Source organism: Lissotriton vulgaris, chromosome 12, assembly GCF_964263255.1.
Source record: "Lissotriton vulgaris chromosome 12, aLisVul1.2, whole genome shotgun sequence".
Taxonomy (NCBI): Eukaryota; Metazoa; Chordata; class Amphibia; order Caudata; family Salamandridae; genus Lissotriton; species Lissotriton vulgaris.
Genome location: NC_141700.1, coordinates 143,244,025 through 143,268,556, shown reverse-complemented (window position 1 = coordinate 143,268,556; position 24,532 = coordinate 143,244,025). Strand labels below are relative to the sequence as shown.

Sequence of the window (24,532 nt, the reverse complement as noted above, 5' to 3'; positions counted from 1 at the left end):
TCTAAAGTCACATCTGCTTACCTTTGAAATGGGCACTTTATCTTGGCCAATTTTGAAGACTGCACGATTACACAGACCAGCAATACGAGACAAGGCAGTCCACGTCAGGGAACGCTTGTCGAATGTTGTCCCTGAGTGCAAAGGTAGAAGATAGGAAAAAGAAATGAATAAGAATGTTCAAAAGTTGAAAATCTCTTTATGAGAAGACAGTGTTGTAATCAAAGTAAGGAGGCCGCGGCGTAGAGTATAGGTAGGCTGATTGGATCCTAGTTACGAGTAAGCAAGATGATGGTTAAGCCCCACCAGGAGCAGCATCCTCCTGCTCAGCCCATCTACAACTGACCTCTGCCACAAACACACCCTACATTCTAGGTGACTTCACAGACTGGCTGAGCAGCAGGGACCTGGAACTCTGGGGAGGATGCATAGCAACCAAAGCACGTCACAATACATCTTCCCCTCCTAAGGAAACAATAGAACATATATATAAAAAAAGTCCCTCAAATCAAAAGGACAAAGGTTTCCTCAAAGCAAGAGTAGAGATAACCCAAAAACTAGAAACAACTACCGTTTCCCCTGACGATACATACTCACACGGGACTACCCTGTATCCTGCAGAATACAACACAGAAACGGATAACGTTGGGCTAAAAATCACACTTCACAGCAATGTAACTACACACTCACTTCTCCTCCTGCATCCTAAACAAGACATGGGAAGGGTGGTCACACTGCACAACACTGCACAACAATGTAACTACACACCCACTCCTCCTCCTGCATCACAAACAGGACCAGGGGCGGGTGGACACTACACAACAATGTAACAACACACCCACTCCTCCTCCAGCATCACAAACAGGACCAGGGGCGGGTGGACTCTGCACAACAATGAACTACACACCCACTCCTCCTCCTGAATCACAAACAGGTCGTGGGAAGGGTGGACACTGCACAACAATGAAATACACACCCACTCCTCCTCCTGAATCACAAACAGGTCCTGGGAAGGGTGGACACTGCACAACAATGAAATACACACCCACTCCTCCTCCTGCATCACAAACAGGACCAGGGGCGGGTGGACACTACACAACAATGTAACAACACACCCACTCCTCCTCCAGCATCACAAACAGGACCAGGGGCGGGTGGACTCTGCACAACAATGAACTACACACCCACTCCTTCTCCTGAATCACAAACAGGTCCTGGGAAGGGTGGTACCTTGAATCCTTCACAACCAGAGGGTATCTTTAAACCCATAACATTCCCACTCACACAGGGAAACTCAGAATTTTTTTAGCAAAAGGTATCTTTCAACCAATCACATTCCTACTCACACAGGGAATCTCAGAAACAAAAATGTCTTTCAACCCATAGTCAATGGGTATCTCTCAACCCATCTCGCATCACACTCAGGGCAACTCTCATAGGGCATCTTTAAACAGAGAATAGCAGATTAAACATACATAGTGCAGCATAACACAGTCAGCAAACTTGGAATGGCAAGGTGGAAAGTCACCATAAACTTTTTAAGTTCCCTCGGTGAACGATCCCTCATCCGACATGCTTCCAAAATCCACGGCAACTGGAAACGCCACAGCACATGATAGCATATCATAAACTCCCCAATCCTGCAATACTGGATGCACTGGACGCATCCCCAAACAAAGTTGTTGAATGCTTCTCTTTGATCACGCTGCAGGGTGTCTCAGTGTGTCAGCCGGCCTCTAATCCTGGTAAAGCGTTTGTTTTTTGTTTCTTCTTGTGGTTCTTAAATAAGACCCACACCCGCAGCCCCTTCATCGGTGTCACCGTTCCCTGGACAGATCAGTTACCTCTAAATTGGCAGCACGCAAACGCATGTAATGACCGGTTACTCACCGGTAATATTCATTACTCAGGTTCCCATCCCTCCCTCCCTGTTTCGGCTTCTTGTGCTTGTTAGGTACAGGTTGTTGATTGGCAGGTCACAGGGTTATATGCCTCAGGGTATGGGTGTGGCCTGGAGGGAAGGGATGGGTTTCAAGTTGCTTGGGAGTTTCTGGTGGGAGGAGCTATGCTCATATTGTTAGGACTGGGACGGGGAGGGCTGGCGAGGAGGTAATGGGTCACAGCTTGTCACCGCTGCAGAAGCATGAACAAACCAAGACGCCAACACGCTTTACAAAAGAGAATGGTCATGGTCACGCCACAAGGCTTCTACTTGCAACGTTCCTTATTCCAGATGGTGGCCGCCAACTGGAGCATCTCTTGAAATGTCCACAACTTGGTAGCCCACTAGCATACCACACCAGGGCGGTTAACGAGTGCCCGTGCCTCTCCCAGTTAAACTCTTACCGGGGTTGGGGCTCTGTGGCTTCACCAAGTTCACTCCAGAAAGGAAGGTATCAGTACTTGCACCTCTAGTGCTGCATTGCAAGCTGTATTACAGCGCCACCAAAGTCATTTTGATGAAGCAAGCACTTACAGATATGCAGGTTCTCTCGATGAGCTGTCACGCATTGCCACCACACTTTAAAACAAATGCTGCCAGTTGCCTATTCTTATGTATCGGTGCCTGAAAACTAAATCTCAGCACTCTCCTCGGCTTCTAGATTTATAGTGGCCTGTTGAAATGCCATGGACAGCAGGCAGTTTATTGAAATAGACACCAGTTTCTACAAAATACATGCTGCTGATACACGCTGCCAGTACACTTAGTTAGATGCAGTCTCAATTTAATTCAGATGCACACCTGTTTAAATGTCCTGGATAGCAGGCTGTCTGGTGTGGATAGACTCTGGTGGGGCTGTGTCCAGGGCGCATTACATCTCTTTCTTCAATTTCTTTCAGGTATTTTTAGTTTTTTTTTCTTCTTCTGTTTCTTATCAAATCTCCATAACCTTCCTGCACACATGGTTTCTTATCCTAGATTGTCGCCAGTGTTGTAATCAAAGTTCAGAGGCCGTGGAGTATAGTACAGGTAGGTTTATCGGATCCTAGTTACAAGTAAGTAAGATGATGGTTGAACCCCACCAGGAGCAGCATCCTCCTGCTCAGCCCATCTCCAACTGAGCTCTCCCACAAACACTCCCAGCATTCTAGATTACCTCACACCCTGGCTGAGCAGCAGGGACCTGGAACTCTGGGGAGGTTGCATAGCAACCAAAGTACGTCACAAAAGACAGCTAACAAAGACAACTACTTATTTTGTGTTTTATTAACAGCTCAAAAAGTTGTGAACAGGTTTTATTCTTCACTACCTTTCTAAAGAGGCAAATCACATATACTCTTACTAAAGTGCAGATACAAACTAGCACAAATGAAATTGTGAGCCTCACCTGTCCCTTAGGGAGAGACAACTAAGTATGTCTTTTATATTTCAAGTTAAAATGAAGCACGGGTTATTGGTAAATCCTCAAAATTTGAATATGTATTGTTATTTTTAGGCTTCTCTTATAGGTGGCTGATGTCACTGTCAGCAGTACTGTCATCAATTCTTGCATTTATGGATATCCACTAAGGCCTTACATGCATCATTGTAGGAATTTGCGATTCCTAAATTGTGAAAATTAAGGAATCGCAATTTAGAAATCGCAAATTCCTATGCATCAAAAATTCGCAATTTTTTTTGCGATTCGCTAATTTTCCTTATTTGCGATTCCTTAATTGCGAATCGCAAATAAGGAAAGGCTTTACATTGATTCCTATGGGCCTAGAGACCCATAGGAATCAATGGGAAGGCATTCTCATTTTGCAAATTCGCAATTAAGGAATCGCAAAATGAGAATGCAATTTCAAGGGTGCAGGGGGGGTCCAAAGGACCCCCCCTGCACCCCTGGAATGTCATATAAGTACATTTTACTCACACACATGTCCCAAGGGCATGTGTATGTGTAAAATGTAAGTTTCAAAAATGCATTTATTTGCATTTTTGAAACTTTTCGCAAATTACCATGAAGGTGTACTTCATGGTAATTTTTCCCTTTAAAATTGCGAATTCGCAGCAATAAATAAATAAATCATGCATAGCATTTAAGAAATCGCAAAATTTGTGATTTCTTAAATGCTATCGCAATTTGAGAAATCGCCAAAAATTGCAATTTCTTAAATTGCGAGAAATGGGAAATGAATGATGCATCCCAATAAGTGATTTTAGAATCGCAAACGGACGATTTTTGCGATTCGCATCGTTTGCGATTCCAAAATCGCTTGATGCATGTGCCTGCTAGCCCATAAACAAAAAAACATACAAGTGCAGTCACAGCAGCTTCCATGCTCATGTTACCAAAAGTCCAAACCTAGAACACAGTGTGCAGTCGCAACACGGTGCGCAGTTACAATGTAATTTACAGTAAGCTACATGGTGATTGGCCAATGTAATTAAAGCCCTGAGTAGTCAGTGGCACTGCAACTGTGAGAGAGGCAGAGCTATTGGCTATTTGGAAACATGCTGCTGCCACAGTTCATTCACCTAAGACGCCTACAGTGCCAAGAGAGCAAGGAGACAAGCTAAAGGTGGCATGGGATTGCAACAGTAGGAGCGTCCAGGTAGGCAAACCGGTGGACATGGTACCGAATGGTCAAGTATGTTCTGTTGTTTGTAGGTGGAATGGGAAGAGCTGAGGGTGCAGGCATATGTGCGCATAACTGTGTGTTCTTGGACGTTCCTGTGTTCGTGAGTATGGCCAATATCGTGTGTGTTGGTGTGTGTCAGATTGCCAGGGAGTGTATGCTTTTGTACCCGTGTGTACATGTGTAGGCCAATCTGTGCATTTGTGTGTGTGTTTTTATGTGTCTGGTGACAGCATACTAAGAGTGTGGCTGCCACCCTACAGTATGTGCTGGCCTCCACGCGGTATAACTCACCATCCCATACCTGGCCATCCTTAGCATGGTAAGGACATTCTAGGCATTATTTTGGCATTCGCATAAGGTGGATATTTTAGGCATTAATGATGGTCCTGGTATATGGTGGCTGTCGTTGTCATACTATGCTCATTTCTGTCATTACGGTTTCGTATGAGCATAAAGTGCAAATTATTTAGTATATGATTCGCATGCCTGACATGTGAATGTGATACATGGTCATATATGACAGATTCTTTCATGATGGAGCAAACCTGATATGAAAGTGACAAGCTGGTCTTTGGGACTCAAATCCGTGGATTAGTTAAGACTAAAGCTCGTGAGTTGTGATTGAGAACTAAAAGCAGTGTGTTTTCAGAAAATGTCAAACTAAATTTTTGGCATTACATTCATGCTGCCTATAGATTTGTTAGACTTGACATCCAGATTGTGATCTTCCCACAAATGTTTTGCCTTCACCCCTTTTGCTTTCTGAATTCGTTTATTGTTGGCATCAGGACGCTGTGCACTTTACCTCTACTAACCAGTGCTCTCTTCCTTAAACATGGTAATACTGACCTACACTGGCACATTTCATTTACAGGTAGGTCCCTAGTAAAGTAGTACCACATGGACCCAGGTCTTGTAAATTAAATGCTATTAGTAGGCCTGCAGCACTCATTGTGCCACCCATTGACATAGCACTTTACAACTTGTCTCAGGCCTGCCACTGCAGAACATAGTGCAGTCTTTAAACTGCCATTTCGACCTGGTAAAATAAACCTTTTGCCAAGCATACACCTGCTTTCTTAATACATACAAGTCACCACTCAGGGAGTCCCTAAAGGCACATAGGGCAGCACGAATTGTATTTAAAAGGTAAGACATATGAGTTTCAGTTTGTTTTGTATGTTCTGCCCGACAAAAACAACAAAATTAGTTTTTCACTACTGCAAGGCCTATCTATCTCCTCTTGATAACATGGATTTACCTTATTACATTTAATAAGTGCTTACCTTTGATTGGGAGTGGGGAGAAAGATTATGTTTGGATTCAAACAAATTGTGCTTTAAAATCTTCTTTAATGACAAGGTCGGATTTTTTTTCACAATTCTGAAAATATCACTTTTAGAAAATTGTCCTTTTCTTGCCCCAACCATTTGGTGCCGGCTGCCTGTGTCCTGGATCATATGATTTTGAATGACGCTGCTGTTGGGGTTTGTGTATTCCTGCTAGAGAATGAGTCAAAGGGGACTGGCTGTAGGCAGGATAGGTGAGGCGGAGCTGTGCCCTGCCCCACATACATTTCAAACGGCTTGCCTTCAGCACACCCAAAGGAACCTCACACTAGTTTATTGTCAGCCCAGATTTCTTGGCGCCTTGACGGGGGAAATGAAGAACATTCCGGAACCAGATGTGAGGGTAGCCCAGGATGCCCCCTCCCCCCACTTCAAAGGTTGTCCCCATGTAAAAAATATTGGGCCCTAAGAACATGATTTCAGTACACCTCTGGACCTGTGGAAGACTTCAGAATGGCTGTTTGGACGCCCAGAGGACAGCCCTACTGCTACTAGTGGACTACCCTATTACATAAAGGCCTGCCTTGTTGCTTGAAGAAGAAATGGACCATCTCCTTGAACCTAGGATCACCAGAAGTAAATCCAAGGGATAGTCAGCTGGCCTTCTGTGTAAGCTACAGGGACATCACAAGCTCCAGAGACCTTGAACCCAGTCCCTGACCTCTGCTGGAGTGAGTACTAACCCCCCAAGTTGAGCCTCCCAGGCCCTGGACCCTTGGAAGTGGTGCTGCTCCTCCCTAAGCCTAAAAAGTGGGACTTAGAACAAGTTTCACCATTAAGTGCCAGAAGAACCGACAGCAGACTAGGACCTACTTACCAGCCGAACCACCCATAATGCCTCACTGGTCAGCCTGACTTTGCAGTAGCTCCTGCTACGTTCTTCTCCGCAGCAGCAAATTCTGTTAAGCTGGAAATCTGGGCGACGGTATCCAGCATCATGGAGATCTCTTTGGCTACCACCTGCAGTTTTGTTCCACAGGAGGTTTACGACTTCCAAAAAGTTGTCTTATTCCGAAGGTAAAAACCTTCACAGACCTTGATGGCGACGGTCTCCCAATCGAAGACGATGACCTGCTCTGCCTGGAAATCCAGCTTTTCCCGCCATCGTCAATGGCTTCATCGAGACCTAGCTCAGTGGCTCCCCGATGATGATGACACCTCTTCAGAGACAGTCTCTGGCTTGCTCAGTGCAACTCTACCTCATACAGGACTTTTTGTCTGAAAATTCTGAAGGTAAATCAGAACCAAGCCCAATCTGCCTTGTGTATCTGACTCGTGCTTCATTACGGTCGACCTTAACTTTTGACTTGCCCCTGTTTTGCACAACCAGATCCTCACGGTTAGAGCTTTGATATTTTAGGCTATATTTTACACAAAAACCTTTAAATAATAGATACTACGGTTCTACTGATTGGGTGTAATTTGATTTTGTTTCATTTTATTTATAAAAAATATCTATTTTTCTAAGTTGGTTTTGAGTTTACGCTTGTGTTTCACCTTATTATTGTTTGTGTGCTCCATAAATACTTTATACATTGCACCTAAGTTAAGCCTGACTGACTGCTTCTGTGCAAAGCTACCATAGGGTTAGGCACCGGTTTATTAAGTAATTTTTGTGGTTCATCCTGACACAGATTGTGGTTTTTGCTTGATCAGGGTTTTCACACCCTCAACCAATAACCCAATTTCTTACAAGAATGAGATGAGATAAATATATAATTGTTTTACTTTCACACCCATTTTTTCAAATTAAATTCTCAGTTTTAATATCATATTTAAACTCTACTTGGGGTGGAAAAGAACTAAAAATGAAATGATGAGCAAATTGGACACAAATGGCCACATGTATCAAAAATCCATTTTGCATTTCATAAATAGTTAATTTGAGGTAATTGCTATTTAAGGAATGCAAAATGGTATGCAAGAAAATAGTGATTACCTAATAGCTATTCCTACAGAGTAATAATTGCAAATAGGTAATCACTATTAGGTAATACTACTCCATCCATTACTATGGGCCGATTGGTGTTACATTACCTAATTGGGAATCGCAAATTAGGTAATGCAAAAGTTAACGTGTCCGAGAGCCTAAGGCTCCTCTTAAGCACCCCCAAAAAAAATGTCCGCATGTAAAGCGCTGTGCGCTACATGGCATTTTGAAAAATTCATTTTTGGTGCATTTTCAAAAACTGCACATGGTCACCATCAACTTTGAGTCGATGCTAATAGTGGTTCCTAAATACACGGTTTGGATTTAGAAAATGATTGATGTAATATGCCTAATGAATTGCAAATTACGATTCTCTCTTTGTTGTCGCAATTTTAGGTAATTGCAAAAAATTGCGATTACCTAAAATATACTGTAAAGCCTTTTGTATTATTGAAAGGCTATTTTGCATTCGCAAACGGCCAATTTTAGCGGTTCACACTGTTTGCAAATACAGAATGGTTTCATCCATGTGGCCTAAAGAACGGTACATTATAGAATTTGATATTAGAAGGCATTTCCAATTGCATATGCAGAAAGTTTGAACCAGCTATCGGGCCTTTGGCTATTTATTCAATTTTAAGATAATTGGAGCAACAAATGCCCTGCCTCTACCTTTTACCAGGTTTTAATCTGGTATTTAGGGAGAAAGCCATGACAGTATTGCAATATGTCATGAATGTCTATTAATTAAGCATGGGCGAATTTTGCGAATTCGCGATGCGCGAATTTGCGGATTTGCGAATTCGCGATCCGCAAAATTCGCGAATTTGTGCGAATTTTTGTTTTTTTGCGTGTTCGCTGGGTTTTTTGCGTGTTCGCTGGGTTTTTTGCGTGTTCGCGGGGATTTTTGCGTCTTCGCGAGTCGCTTGCATAGCGAAGTTACCCATGCAGTCGTTTATGGGAGAGGGAGAGAGAGATAGATAGATAGATAGATATATAGATAGATAGATAGAAAGAGAGAGAAAGAGAGGGAAAGAGAGAGGGAGAGAGAGAACGAGAGAAAGAAAGAGAGGCCGGATCTCTGAAGGGCCAGATTCCTGAGTTGCCCCTACAGAACATACAGCTTTTTATTTTTAGCAAAATGCATATGAAAATTGTGCTGTAAAGGTCTCTTTTAGTTTAACCCCTCCTGACAACTCAAAATGGGTGTATTTGCCATCCTCTCCCTTCTTCCTGTTTTTTATATCTGTAAGTGCTTCCTGATGAGGTTTAATTCCTTGGACAGGTGCCTCGTTGCCTACTTGTAACTATTCTCTGACCCTGCTTCAAGGGTCAGAGAATAGTTGCAAGTAGGCAACGAGGCGCCAGGAAGCAATTAGCAGCAGGTGTCCAAGTTGAAGTTAATTTGTTTGTAACCCTTTTGTAAAAGGTTAGAAAGAAATTAGGTTCAACTTTTGCACCTGCTGCTGTAACCCTTGCTTGGCTGAAAATTCGTCCCCGCTGATTCGCGGATTTTACCGCGATTTCGCAAGATTCGCGGATCGCGAAATCGCGGAAAATCCGCAAATTCGCCCGCGAAACAGATTTTACGCCCACCCTTACTATTAATTATGGCATCTAAATGCACAGCATTGTACTAGGTGTATTTGAAAATTGTTCCGTAAAGTGCACACTTGGGCCCTCACATGTTAAAGTTTTTATAAATGAGTAAAGCAACTCATTGCTGAAGGGATGGGGAGGTAGCACCACCAAACACTCTTGGGAAGGGTCAGTCTCATTCATAATTCCATGCAAATCTTGGAATATTTCCTGATTGCCTCTGTAGAATAGCCTATAAAACCTATTCCTTCTTTGAACCCCACCTTTGCCATAATTTCTGTGGGAGCCAAATCTCCCTAGGCTTCTGTTGAGAGGTCAAGCACCATCCCTCATACAAGTGATATAGTCATGTACAGACATAAGGGATTCAGCCGTGGCCCATGCAGGTAAGAGCAGTTGGGTGGGATCTCGACAGATGACGATGAGGGAAAATATATAAATCATCATCTGTCGAAATCCCCCCACCCAGCCCTACCGCTCCACCGCTCTTATCTGCATGGTCCGCGGCTGAAGGGATAAATAGAAGCATCTTACTTAAGTGTAGCAAGCGTTGTGTGTCATAGTCGCCCTCTCTGTCAAACGCTGCTTTGTGGGCTTATATCCCAGAGCTAAGAATGAAAATATTCAAACTACATCTATAGCCCTTTATTTGCTGCTAGCTAAGAAACATGACACAACAGGTCCCTTAACTTAGTGAGCGAGGTGGTAGAGAAAGGCTGGATGCATACACGACTGTAATGAAAACAGATAACAGGGTGCAGGAGGATTTCATTAGTTGGGGGGAGATGACCAATGTTCAGTTGGAGGATAATGATGATTTAGTCTCTGTATGAAGTCATGATGTTTTGACCCAGGTGTCATGCTGCCTCAACCTTTGTGGATAATAATGCAATTGATATATAACAATGACTATTGAACAATTATGGCCAGTTGACTGTTTACTACATTAAGTAGGAAGTACTATGTTAAAGCAAAAACAGAGCATAATCTTGATACAGCGAATGTCCACCCAATCACCTGAAAACATATAAAACAAATAAGCCTAAAACAAGTGAGCATTTTGATGCACCCTGTGGCTGGCATATATGAGGACCAAGTAATGAATGAATGGAGAAGGCAAAAGATGGAAGGGAGCATTTCAAGGTTTATCTCACCTGATTGGTCCTCTGTGGTGTCAGCCTCGTGAATCTGGTTGTCGAACCACATGTGAGCCACCGTCATTCGGTTCTGGGTCAGCGTCCCTGTCTTGTCGGAGCAGATGGTGGAGGTGGAGCCAAGAGTCTCCACCGCTTCCAGGTTTTTGACCAGACAGTTCTTGCGAGCCATTCGTTTCGCTGTTAGAGTCAAGCACACCTGCGATGATGAGATGAGACAGAAGCTGTATTTAGTTTGGCTACTAGCTTTTACTAGATTTTAGGACTGTTGCTTATTTTTATGGGTCTATTTGCCTTTAAATTATGTATTCCTATGTACAATATATAAATCAAAGGTTGAGTGAATTTGATTGTATGTATTATTTGCCATACTTAAGCCTCATAATGCTTTGGGCTGGTTTGTTGGTGCTTTCCCAGTGTGGTCTGGGATTTTGATAGGCCAACAGCTAATTAATCAATTGTTGGGTGTCACGTGTGGCACAGGACAGCATGTCCTGTTTGGGTTCAGAGTACTCTGGATACAATTTCTATTTGCCTGGTGTAATGGAGGGGAACAATTTACATACTGGAGACAACACCTTCCTTTTCGATATGACCATTTGTAGTTATTGTAGCAGTGAGTGTGGTGTAATGCATCTAAGATATGCTGGGTTTTTTGCAGCCTTGTAGCATGAGTTGAAGCTGTCTGAATCATAGCATTCATTGCAGTTGCAAATCATTATAAGAAGCTTTTGCTCTTTTGGAACTCAGTATTAGTGTGTGCAAAGCTTTAACTTTGCCAGCAAAACTCTGAAACGTAGTCACTCGAGAAAGTGCGCCAAGTTTACTGAATGTTAAAGGGAGAAGATTAACTATTTAGGTCTTGCTTGATCAAACCGCTGTCTGCAACAACTACCGTTACCAATTCTCCAAAATATACAGAGTGGGCTGTGGCTACACCCAGAGGAATACCACTCTCTCACCACATACAATTGGCTGCTTGGTTTATCATTCCACCTCCACTGGAGTGTTTTCATTGTCATGAACTAGGGACCACTTTGGTAACAAGACAAAATATCAAATTCAAAATATAGAATTACCAAAATATCGAAGTCAAAATACAGAATGGACAAAATATTGAATGGACAGAATATAGTGGTGAAAAATATCGAATTGAAGGTAAGTAATTTAATATCGAATAGTAATTTTTACCCCTACGCTATCCAACGCTTTACCTACTGTTGCACTCTCTGGAGTGGGAATAGTAATTTTTACCCCTACGCTATCCAACGCTTTCCCTACTGTTGCACATTCTGGAGTGGGAATAGTAATTTTTACCCCTACGCTATCCAGCGCTTTCCCTACTGTTGCACACTTTGGAGTGGGAATAGTAATTTTTACCCCTATGCTATCCAACGCTTTCCCTACTGTTCCACTCTCTGGAGTGGGAATAGTCATTTTTACCCCTACGCTATCCAATGCTTTCCCTACTGTTGCACATTCTGGAGTGGGAATAGTAATTTTTACCCCTACGCTATCCAACGCTTTCCCTACTGTTGCACTCTCTGGAGTGGGAATAGTAATTTTTACCCCTACGCTATCCAACGCTTTCCCTACTGTTGCACATTCTGGAGTGGGAATAGTAATTTTTACCCCTACGCTAACCAGCGCTTTCCCTACTGTTGCACACTTTGGAGTGGGAATAGTAATTTTTACCCCTACGCTATCCAACGCTTTCCCTACTGTTCCACTCTCTGGAGTGGGAATAGTAATTTTTACCCCTACGCTATCCATCTCTTTCCCAACTGTTGCACTCTCTGGAGTGGGAATAGTAATTTTTACCCCTCCGCTATCCAACTCTTTCCCTACTGTTGCACTCACTGGAGTGGTAATAGTAAATGTTATATTTATTATTTCATTAATTTTAAATTACTTTTAAGACATTTAAAAAAAATCAATATTTTAACTAACTATATTTTTTAAAACTATATTTTTGATTCGATATTTTTGTACTTACCTGTTTGTAGATAGAAATTCGATATTTTTGCATTCTATATTTTGTCTTTGATATTTTGGTAATTTTATGTTTGTGAATTCGATATTATGTCAGTGATCCACTACTTTAGGTCTCTAAAGTGCACAGAACCTTGACACATTCATTTATGTATCCCGAAGATACATGTTATAGTGCAAGCAATCCTTTTTGTTATTTGAACGCCTTTTGTAATGTATGAGACAGGGCCTGAATACAGGCCGTCTCAATGGTCCCCAAAAACAGACTAACTGCTAGATGCATCAACGTTCGATTTTGCGAGTCTTTTATTGCGAAGTTTAAGGATTCGCATTTAGGACTCGCAAAATCAGATGCATGTAGGAATTGCTAAAATATTAGCAATTCCTAAATGTTCCTTATCAGCGACTCGCAGAGTGCGATTCGCAAATAAGGAATGACATGTCATTGATTCCTATGGGCCAAGAGACCCATAGGAATGAATGGGGAGGAATTCTCAATTTGCGATTAGCAATTAGCTAATCGCAATTTGAGAATGCAATCTCAAAGGTGACGGGTGTCCAAAGGACACCCTGTTGCACCCCTTAAATTGACCTGGACACTGGTATTGGGCACACACATGTCCCAAGGACATGTGTGTGTGTAACATACAACTTTGAAAGATGCACTTTAGTGCATTTTTCACAGTTTTCGCTATTTACCATGAAGTTTGATTTCACGGTAAATAGCACCCCTATCAGCGAAATTGGTAACTATTTTACATTCATGCATTGCATTTAAGGAATCTCAATTTGAGATTCCTTAAATGCAATTGCACATAGCGATTTATGCATTTGGGATGATGCATCCCAAATGCATAAATACCGGTCGCAGAGGAGAAGAATTCTGAGAATCTGCCCCTTTGCGAACGGTATTTCGCTTGATGCATCTAGCTGTAAATGAATAGCAAGGTATTCAGCTTATTGCGGAATTCAAGAAATGAGCTATAGGCCCTGCTGTGATGCGGGAGGCTGCTCCAGGATTTGGGAGCTTGGTAGGAGAATGATCGTACTCCTGTTCTGCTTCTGTGGATGCAGGGTGTGTGTGCGAGTGAGAGGAATGCTGAGCAAAGTTGTCTAGGGGGGGCGAAAGAATTGAAGCGGGTGATTGTGTTGTGTGTGGCTTGAATATGTATGTGAGAAGTGTGAACTCGCAGTGTTTCTGGATGGGGACAGAGTGGAGTTCACTAAGGAGTGGTGTAGTGTGGGTTCGGAACGGGATGAGTCTGGATGCTCTGAAGTCTGTGAAGAAAATGGGTTGGGAATTGATGCTGTCGTAAACATTTTAAACATTATAGTCATGATCCAAAATAAATGCCAGACCTATGGGCTTTGCAAATACAATTTGTTTCTGCCTGCAGATGTTCCACCAGACAGGGTGGGTCACCAGGCTGCTACTTTTCCAGTCTTCCATTCAGGGCTGACCTTAGGCCTGATAGGCAGTAGTGAAATGCAACAGCACTATTCTTTGCCTGCACTCTGAAAGTCCTCTCCTAAAAAGTTGGACATTTAGTATGCATCAAATACACGCAGCCTATCCCACATAGGCAAATAACAAGCATTGTCAATGCCAATGGTCTGGGTTGAATGTGCTAACACATGCATCTGTGGCACATTAAAGAGAGACCCATAGAAGGCAAACAGAGAGGCCTATAGTTGAAAGTAGCTCCTCATGCAGTTCCATGCAAACGCGTGAGTGGAAGCGGAAGGATACACCCAACAGCCAAGATCATTAGCCAAGATGAGTAATCCACTTGGCTGAGTCAAGAAGTGATTGACAAAGTGTAAGCCAATGGCTGAAAGAGGCTAGGAGAGGAATGTCAGGATTGAAAGGGGTAAACACAAAGGTCACTCAATGGTACTTTGGTAGTAATAGGTCTGTGTGACAGCTGTGCTGTCAAAACCCAAACCACAATATGGTGAGTACAAAGGCAGGAGTAGGGTGTCTAGTGGCTCCGCAAAGTTGCTGTTTTTATAAAAAGTTCCCTTTTCCCTCCCTTTTTGTTTTTAATAGCTTCTCTGTTTCAGGGGTTGAAAAAATGTAAACAAACATGTACACTAAGTTAAGAAGCTGTGACTTTGCAACTGTGCATACCTCTAATGAAAGTGATGTATTAGGGAGAGAACTATGCCATGAGTAAAGTTCTAGAGACCTGAGCTCTTTGATTGCATCAAAATCACGGAGGTGAAATTATTTTGATAAAATGACAAGTCACTACCATCATTTATCTGCAAAAATGTACTATTTTCTCTGCATGTCGGCTAGTAAATAACCACAGCTGGGTCACTGAGACTGTGAAACGATGAATTGTGGTTCACAATCATAAGAATAGATCTAGTTTACACGCTCATGCTTACGTAGCTCATCCAGACAAGGTTTTATCTTTGCATTCAAAGACCTATAGTCCTATTTATCCTTTTATGAAAAGGGCTACAAATACCACAATGCAAAGCAAGAGATCTGGGCTAAATGAGCTACTGGACCTGGAAAACCTGAGAACAATGTCATTAACTTTGAATTAAATATCCCAGTAAACAAACCTTGGGCCTGAGAATCACAAACTGGAGTTAGTTGTGCACCACTTCCCATCTTTGAGGTGACTGGGGTACTATTTCAAATTTTTCCACTGGGAAGATTTTTTCCAAAAACAGTACAAACACTTGTCTGAGTAGCTACTTTATTTGAGTACAACTAAGTTATCCCTAGAAGTGAATTTAGTTGAAACAAGCTCAGTATTAGGACTGCAGTTTGCCTGAATAACTCTTGAACGTGTTGAGTCAGTTTATTTATTTATTTATTTATTCAAAGTTTTATATAGCGCGAACAAGATCCTTACAGATATCAGAGCGCTTCACAATGACATGGTAGGGGCAGTAGGAATGAACAGGGGTAATGGGAGCAATGTAGTAGTCACTAACATGAAAGGATAATAATAACATACAAAAAACATATCAATATACAGTCAGGTAAACAGGTAGTATAAGACGGCACAAGTCATTGATCCCACTACAGAGGTGTTCAGGTACACTTTGGGTGTGTGGAAGGCTTATACCAGTGTTTTAGTATAGAGAGAGCACTGAGTGGGGGCAACCGGGAGGGTGAATCAGTGACCCAACGTGTATCATATATTGTAAGAAAGTAGCGTAGTAGTGTCTCCATCAAGTAGAGGTATAGTGCCAAAGGACAAGGTGAGTATTGACACAAGGCAATGCAGAGTCTCTGATCCAGCACCTATAAGGTTCAGGAGATCTTGGCCAGAAGGATGGTTTTCACCTCTTTCTTGAAGAGTGTTATCAATCAATCAGTATTTGTTAAGCGTGGCTACTCACCCGTGAGGGTATCAAGGCGCTGGGGAGAGGGGTCTGAAGATCCGACTGGGCGATGAGGTTCAGTTCAAGTGCCAGGTCTTGAGGTTCTTCCTGAATTGGGTCAGCGACGGGGATAGTCTGAGCCGGAGAGGCAGGGTGTTCCCGGTTTTGGCGGTGAGGTAGGAAAAGGATATTCTACCGGTCCTTGTCTTCCAGAACCGAGGGATGGTGGTAAGGGCCAGTTGGGCGGAGCAAATGTGCTTGGTGGGCACGTGGAATGAAAGGCAGTGGTTCGGGTATGTTGGTTAGGCGTCGTGGAGGGCTTTGTAGGCATGTATGAGGAGCTCGAAGGTGACTCTTTTGTTGACAGGGAGCCAGTTGAGTTCTCGCAGGTGTTCGGAGATGTGCCTGCGGCGGGCGATGTTGAGGACCAGTCTGGCTGCAGCATTTTGAATGTTCGGTAATTTCCTGAGGAGTTTCTGGGTTACGCCTGCGCAGAGTGCGTTGCCATAGTCGAGTCTGCTGCTCATGAGTGTGTGGGCGACAGTCTTTTTGGCCTCAGTGGGGATCCATCTGAAGGTGTTTTGAAGCAGACAAAGAGTGTGGAAGCATGATGAGGAGACGGCGTTGATCTGGTGGTTTATAGTGAGCGAGGAGTCCAGCATGATGCTGAGGGTTCATGTGTGGCCCGTGGATGTGGGAGAGGGGTCCCCAGCACTGCGGGCCACCAGGAGCCTTCCCAAGTGGAGGTGTTGGGCCCCAGGATGAGAACTTCGGTCTTATCTGAGTTGAGCTTGAAGCAGCTGTCCACCATCCAGGTGGCGATGCCCTTCATTCAATTGAGGAAGTTATTTTGGGCGATTGTGGGCTAATTGGTGAGGGTGGGGATCAGCTGGGTGTCATCGGCGTAGGAGACACAGTTAGTGAGTGAAAGGGTAAGTGAATGAGTCTGACTGAGTGACCAAGTACATGAGTGAGTGAGTGAGTGAGAAAGTAAGTGAGGTTAATGAGTGGATGAGTGAGTGAAAGACTCAGCAAGTGAGTAAGGGGATGAGTGAGTAAGGAGTGATAGACTTAGTGAGTGAGTAAGTGATGTCTCAGTGAGCACATGGAATGGATGAGGGTATGGAGAGGAATAGACTCAGTGAGAGAGGGAGTGAATGAGTCAATGAGCAAGTAAGTGAGAGACTAAAGGAGTCAGTGAGAGGCGGATAGACTCAGTGAGCAAGTGAGTGAATAAGTGAGAGAGTGCAGGAGTGATAGAGTAATGGATTCAGTGAGTTACAGAATGGGTGAATAAATTAGTTAGAGAGTGCATTTATTGTGTATATGAGGGATTAACTGATGGATGCAGTGAGTAAGTGAGAGAGTGAGAGAGAAATTGAAGGGCTCAGTGAATGAGTAAGACAGCGAGCAAGGGAATGAGTGAGTGAGGAAAATGGTGACTATTTATCTACAGAGCTTGGCCCATTCTCCTCTGGTTTGTTAGTCAGTCAGTGCTCTAGTTATGTATTTATTTATTCATGCCACCAATTGATTTCTAATGATCATAACATTCTGTTTACCTCCTGACTGAATATTCAGTGTGCGAGTAGATGTTTTCCTTATGCAGTTCTTTATCCTGATGGTACAAAGACATACAACTATGCAAACCACCAGGCCATACATGGTGTGCTGTAAATAGGTAGCACTGCTTCTCCAAGAAACAGCACCCTAGAGCCACGGTGAATGTTAGTTGAGAGGATAAAAACTCAATCAAGGACTGTGGTGCAACAACTCATCATGGGCAGTAAGTGCTATATAAAGACATTCATGCACATGATGCCTGGCACACTGTGCATGGATTTGTACAAAGTGCTCTATTTAACTGCAGTTTGTGCTGCAGCCCTTTTCCTGGGCCACAGCACAAGATGCAATGTAAAAGAGCACATTTCCGACCGCCAGCACGATGGTCCTGTAAAAATTGGGTGATCAGACCGCTGACTGCTTGTCAGGTGGTTTCTTGACAGCCGTGATGGCGGTCGGTGGTCTGGCCGCCCAACATCATAATAAGGCCCTGAATCATTTGGAAAGACACAGGCACATCCCTGACATCTGGTATTCATAATCACCCCAAAAGGACTCAAGGGAAGTAGGGGTCGATGGGGATAAGTCAGCTGGACCCGATGGCCTGCACCTTGCGAATTACAATTGGGCACATTGTTGCCATTGTGGTGCATCTGTTGAGATCATTACTATTTACTATTCCGGTACACTGGCTGTGAATTGAGGGATAAGGCACTGCGGGCATCCTCTGTTCACCCTCCCGTGATCATGTGAATTGAATGAGATTTGCAAAAATGTACAAAGGACTGAATTTATCGCAGTAAACCATATACCATGGATGGAGTATCGAGGGGTTAATCAGAGAAGGTTATGCCTAAAAATCAGTCAATGCATGATCTCTGTTACCCACGCTAAGCTCATTTTTACAGATATTACCAACAGAAAAGGACCACCAACACAATGTAGTCTGAGCCATTCCCTTCCAACTGCGCCATCATCGAATGTTAGGTCTTTCTTCACTCCTCTTGTCTCTGACATACACCAATGGAAATTCTGTGATCTCTAGTACAAAAGAGTTCCATTCATTCTCAACTATTTCTGCGAAAAATGACGTCCTAATAAATCCTACGTCTCCCATATATAAGGGTGCCCTAAAACGTTTGCTAGTTCTAGAATCACACCTTCCTTTGTAAATGCTAGGTTCCACAAAATTTAGTAATACCTTTATACAATGTCAGCATCTCTGGAGATGTATCTACCTCTTCCTTTATTCGAATACACAGAAAAATGTCCTTGTACGCATCCATGGCTTATTTCTAGGTGAGTCCGCACAGATTCATTAGAGCTCTTTGCCTCCTTCTAATCTGTCTTTATCCTTTTAAAGATGTGTCACACAGAACAGGTGAGGTATCCATAATCACACGTATAGGTGGAATACACAACAGCTCTCTTTAGTGGCCATAACAATGATTTAGAAGAAGATAAGATGTTTGACTCTAGGGTTCAGGGCTTGATTGATTGATTGATAAAAATGTATATTGCGCAGAACAATGACCCGCAGGTATCAAGGCGCCTAACAATAAAATCAAAAGTCTGAACCATTCATCCTTACACATAGGCCTGTAGGAAGAGGCGGGTTTTTAGGGCACTGCGAAATGTCTGTAAGGAAGGTAGGGACCTAAGGTCCAAAGGGAGATCATTCCACCATTTGGGAGCTAGAGTGGAAAAAGCCCTGCCACCCCATTTGGCTCTTCGCATACGAGGGACTGACAGAAGCAATTTCCCGGAGGAACGCAGATTCCTTCCGGGAGTGTAGTGGGAGATGATAGAACCCACTCCAGAGTCACTGTTTTTTGCAATGGCTCTGTATGTCATGCACAGGACCTTGAACCGTACTCGGTATTCTACCGGAAGCCAGTGCAACGTTATTCTGGCCAAAGTGGCCGAGGAGCGTCTGGGAACATCCAGAACAAATCTGGCTGTGGCATTCTGGACTACCTGTAAGCGTTGCAGGAGGCTCTTGTTTAGCCCCGCATACAGCGCATTACAGTAGTCCAGACGTGAACCAATGAGTGCGACAGCTATTTGCTTTCTGGACTGCACAGAGAGCTATTTCCTGATCCTTCGCAGGGTATGGATTAGGCCCCAGCAGGTGGAGATGGTTCTACACACCTGTCTGCCCATATCCAGGGCAGGATCTATCATCACCCCAAGATTTTTTGCAGAAGTTGTGGGGGAGGGGCACACTCCAAATGAATCAGGCCACCAGCTAGATGACCAGATGTTTTCGTTCCCACCAAACACCATCACCTCAGTCTTCTCCCCATTCAGTTTAAGAGAGTTCTGAATCATCCAGTGACCAACCGCCTCCATACAAGATCTAAACTTGGAGGCGGTCTGCACATCTGAATGGGAGAGAGAGACGAGTATTTGGGTGTCATCCGCATAGGAGACTACCTCCATCCCGAAAGTTCTTATTAGTCTTGCCAGTGGGGTCACATAGATGTTGAATAGGGTCGGACTAAGAGCCGACCCTTGTGGGACCCCACATAGCACAGGTCGGGATGGAGATAGAAACTCACCCATCTTGACTCTTTGTTCCCTCCCAATAAGGAAGGAAGCCAGGAGATCTAGAGCTGCGCCCTTCACCCCCACATCCCTCAAGCGAGATGTAAGAACTGAGGGGGAGAGGGTATCGAAGGCCGCCGTTAGGTCTAACAGGACCAGGAGGGTGGTCTGGCCCATATCCACTGTCGTGCGGATGTTGTCAAGCACGATGGTGAGGGCCGACTCGGTGCTATGTTCCCTCCTGAATCCGTGCTGGGAGGAGTCAAGGCAGCCGGAGCTTTCCACAAAAGCAGCGAGATGCTTGTTCAGATGTGCCTCAAGCATCTTCGCAGGGGCAGGAAGCAGCGAGATTGGGCGGAAGTTTTTAGGACTTCCGGGTCGAGGGAGGCCTTCTTTAGCAGGGGTTTTACTACTGCTTTCTTCCATTCCAAGGGGAAGACACCGTCTCTTAAAGCTAGGTTCATTATTTCTAGCAGCGGTGGCAGGAAGGTCTCCCTGCACTGCTTGATAATTTTCAAAGGGCAAGTATCCAGGGGGGAACCAGATTTGATCTTATTAAGTAGGACTTCAAGATCCTGCGGATCTAGGGGTGGAAAGGAGTCCAGGGTGCCCAATGGGGAGACATCGATGGTGGATGCATTCGTCTCAACCCGGACAGTAGGCACACTGATACAAGCTCTTTGTTTCTCAAGAGCTAGATGGATATCCAGTATTTTAGTGTGGAAAAATGAGGCAATTCTATCACATAGGTCCTGCGAAGGTGTGACGGGGTCAGGGGTTTGTAAGTCGACTAGAGAGTCGACAATTTTAAAAAGCTCCTTCGGCGAGGAGAGCGAGGTTGTCAGGGTTACAAAATAATCTTGTTTAGCCTGCACGATCTCAGCCTTATATTTCCTGACAAGGAGTTTAACACAGCTCTTTTCTTTCTGTGTGTAACCATATAACTTAATGTAACGTTATTCCCTCCCTCATGCTATAGCTTTACCTCAACATGCTTATATCAGTTAAGTAATAAGTTCGCTGTTGAGCAGAATCGGAGATTCCAGCGGTAAACATCCTTTACAACGACTGCGTTACAACGCATGCCATTACCCTAAGTTTTTTACTCCGCAAAATCTTTTTATAACGCAGGGCTTTACACTGCAAACCTTTTACAATGCATTTCCCATTACAACGCCCCGGTGGAGTTAGAATAGTACATTGCATTATAATGGACAATGCGTTGAAATGGATTGCATTGTGAAGCCCTGCGTTGTAAAAGATTTTGCAGAGTAAAAAATGCGGGGTAATGGCAGGCGTTTACAGAAAAGAGTCATATTCGATTCCAGCTACAGCACAACTCTCAAATACTGAGGCATATGTTCGTGGGTGTCACTTCGAGCTCACAGTTCAAACCCGCCATTATTTATCCAAACTTCCAGTGATATTTTGGATACAACTCAAAATGGCCGCCACAGTCAGGCAGTGGTTTTGAGCAGCTCCTGTTCCTGGTGACGTCATGATCTCAAGGACCTGAGTGCACCGCTGGAGTGTTCATAGGGGGGCTGTATGTCCGAATATTATATACAGCAGTACCGGCTAACAAGAATATTGTGTCTTAAATATCATCTCGAAAATCGTTGTCACAATTGATATAGATTTTTTATCACTAAGTCCAATGTAGTGCGATTTCTGAAGATAATATTTAGGGCATAATATTCATGCTACATTATATTCCAACAACAATATTCTGGTATCACACGCTATCGAGTAATGAACAGCAAACCAGGTGCACCTTGATGACTCATCTCTACAGGACACTCGACAAGTACCGAGTCTTCAATTTCACCATTAAAAACCCATTTATGACCTGTTTTACTTCAGAAAAAACTGCTATGATTTTATATTCCTTTGGGGTGTTGGAAGACTCCTTCCTAATAATATTGAATGTAATGCTTTGAACATACATTTGATAGATTATTACCTTGCTTCTAGATAATTCACTTCTTTGTAAGTTAATAGTATATATACACCAGGCTTCTCTAACAAGTAGCTTGTGAGCTACTGGTAGCTCTCCACCTACTTGTAAGTAGCTCTCCCGTGTGCAGCCCAGCCCACTAAATTAGAAACTTTTGGGTGCTGAATTAGTCTATGTTGAACAAAACTTAGAAGTTTGTATTCAAGACAAAAACGTGTGTATTTTGAAACCTCGTAATTTCCAAAATATATTAAAATCTGATATTTGAGTGATAAACCAGGTGGCACTGGAGAGACTTATTACTAATATTAATACCTTGGTGCCAGGTAGAGCTATGGCTGTTACGTCTTACCCATGTTGAATCATTCCAAATTGATAAAGGCTTATCAACATTTCTGCCGACAACCCTGCCTGAAGAGGTTGGAGACCCCTGATATATACTATGACACTTTTTTGACTTACCGTGACTGTCGCCAGAAGGCCCTCTGGGACGTTGGCTACGATGATTCCAATGAGGAATATGACAGCCTCCAGCCAGCTGTATCCTAGGATGAGGGACAGGACGAAGAAGGACATGCCAAGGAAGACAGCCACGCCAGTAATGATATGGATGAAGTGCTCTATCTCCATGGCGATAGGGGTGCGGCCCACTTCCAGACCTGAGGCCAGCGTGGCAATGCGTCCCATTACGGTGCGGTCCCCTGTCGCTATCACAATGCCTCGCGCAGTTCCTAGTGAATGAGAGGAAAGAGGAAATAGGGTGAGGAAGTGATTTGGTTTACAAGAAGGAAATCAGCATTTGGCACCCAGGAGGCTCACCTTGGCAAGGATCTCAGTCCAATTGTGAGCAGTGCTTCTTGAAAAGTTCACTACAAGTACAGAATTTTTTTTGCCTGTATTGCTTATGACACATCATTTTTAGGTCGGCCCTACCACACCGCGCAAGCTGTTTGGTTGCAAATGACCAATTGTGGGTTTACCAAGAACTCACAGAAGCTTACAGCACACCCATTGTTTCCCATTGGCTAGCTTTAATGTCAGTGTCATTTGCTTGCTTCTTATTTGATGACTATCCTTGGTCCAGCTTGTCCATCTTGTATGTGTACCTGCCCTGGAGCACAACCTCTTTATCATCTCTTTAATTAGCTGGCTTCTATCCTTCAGTTTTAGGGAAACATTTTTCTTCTTTGTGATAAGCACTGTATCAGAGGGCATGTATAATCCAGTTCTATGCTTCTCTTCCTTGTGTGCCCATCACCCTACATTTTGTGCCTCTCTCTCGTGTACTTTCGTGCCCTACCCCACCTTCTTTCCCACCTTCTTTCCGCCTCCCTGTGTTGCTGTCACTTTTTGTGCTTCTTGCGCTCTTGCGCCCTGCTTTTTCCCTCGCCTCTACGCCTCTGTGTTCTCTCCCTAGCCCCGATCTGCTCTGAGTTCTTCAACTGCATGTGTGCTTCTCCATGGCCTGGTGTTGCTTTCTTTCTCTCTCATGCAATGCCTTTGCCACTCCTAGCCCCACCTACTACCACATTCACCCCCTCCTCCGGTATACCGTCCTCCCCCACTGTCTATTTGGGGAGGGAGGAGGGGAATCTGCGCTTTGGCGGTAAAAAAATAAATAACCATCCAGCATCCTGGATCGATAAATAAAAAATGAAGGTAGATGGTGCTCGCTTTATTACGCTGGTATGCGTTCTAACACATGCATGTGCATGCACCATCATGCATGTAGGTGCCAGAGAAATGACACAACAGGAGCGGTAGCGTCCTTGTGACTTTATTTATATACATATTTGTATTTTAAACGATGCTGCACAGCTTTGGAAAAAGGCCTGATGCTGTAGAGGATCACTACAAGGCATTGTAAAAGCTAGAAGGACACAAAGGTGATATCAATTGTCTTTGCCAATGCTTGTTCATTTGTGCAGTGAATTTCTGTAAAGTACCATCTGAATGCAAGTCTGGCACTCTGGGTACAACTAACATGGACCAAACGAACGGTGGCAAATACAACGAAGGTGGAGTTGAACTCAAGGGAGGAATAAGCGGTGAGAGGTATCAAATGTAGTGCCCGATCCCCACAGCGAGATAAAGGAAATAGAAAGCGCTTAAATAGTTCTTTTAATGTTACTTTAGAGGTGTTCAAATTAAGTGACTTATTTGAGGAACTTCATGAAAATTACATAAAAATACTAGAAAAATATATTTCCAGCATGAAATGTGATACCTCACATTTCTTTTCCATGAGGGTCTCATGAGATACGGAAATTCATATTACGCAATATCTCATATTTTTTGCCTCCAGACGACTGAATTGAGCAGCAGATGCTTCTGGTTGTGGCATTTCCTTGGTGATTCTCTCTCCAGAGTGTAAAAAATTACATGAAATTTAGTAATAAGAAATGTTGTGAATGTTACAACATAATTTACATTTTGCACAGGCCTTTTGTAAAGTTTGGTGACTTACAAAGTGTAGTAGTGACCATCATAAGCCAACAATACGACTCTCACTCCAAGAACTGACTGTCCG

At 43.5% G+C, this 24,532-nt stretch overlaps 1 protein-coding gene across 2 annotated transcripts in view; it reads right to left on the bottom strand.

Moving 5' to 3' along the window:
• Positions 1 to 24,532, bottom strand: part of LOC147673695 (sodium/potassium-transporting ATPase subunit alpha-2) — a 393,987-nt gene that overhangs the window by 139,085 nt on the left and 230,370 nt on the right. For both annotated transcript variants that reach the window (XM_086947613.1, XM_086947614.1), the window contains exons 8-10: positions 22,465 to 22,733; positions 10,596 to 10,794; positions 22 to 131 (exon numbers count right to left, since the gene is read on the bottom strand). In XM_086947613.1, coding sequence (XP_086803739.1) covers positions 22 to 131; positions 10,596 to 10,794; positions 22,465 to 22,733 — 578 coding nt within the window. The remainder of the gene's footprint in view (positions 1 to 21; positions 132 to 10,595; positions 10,795 to 22,464; positions 22,734 to 24,532) is intronic.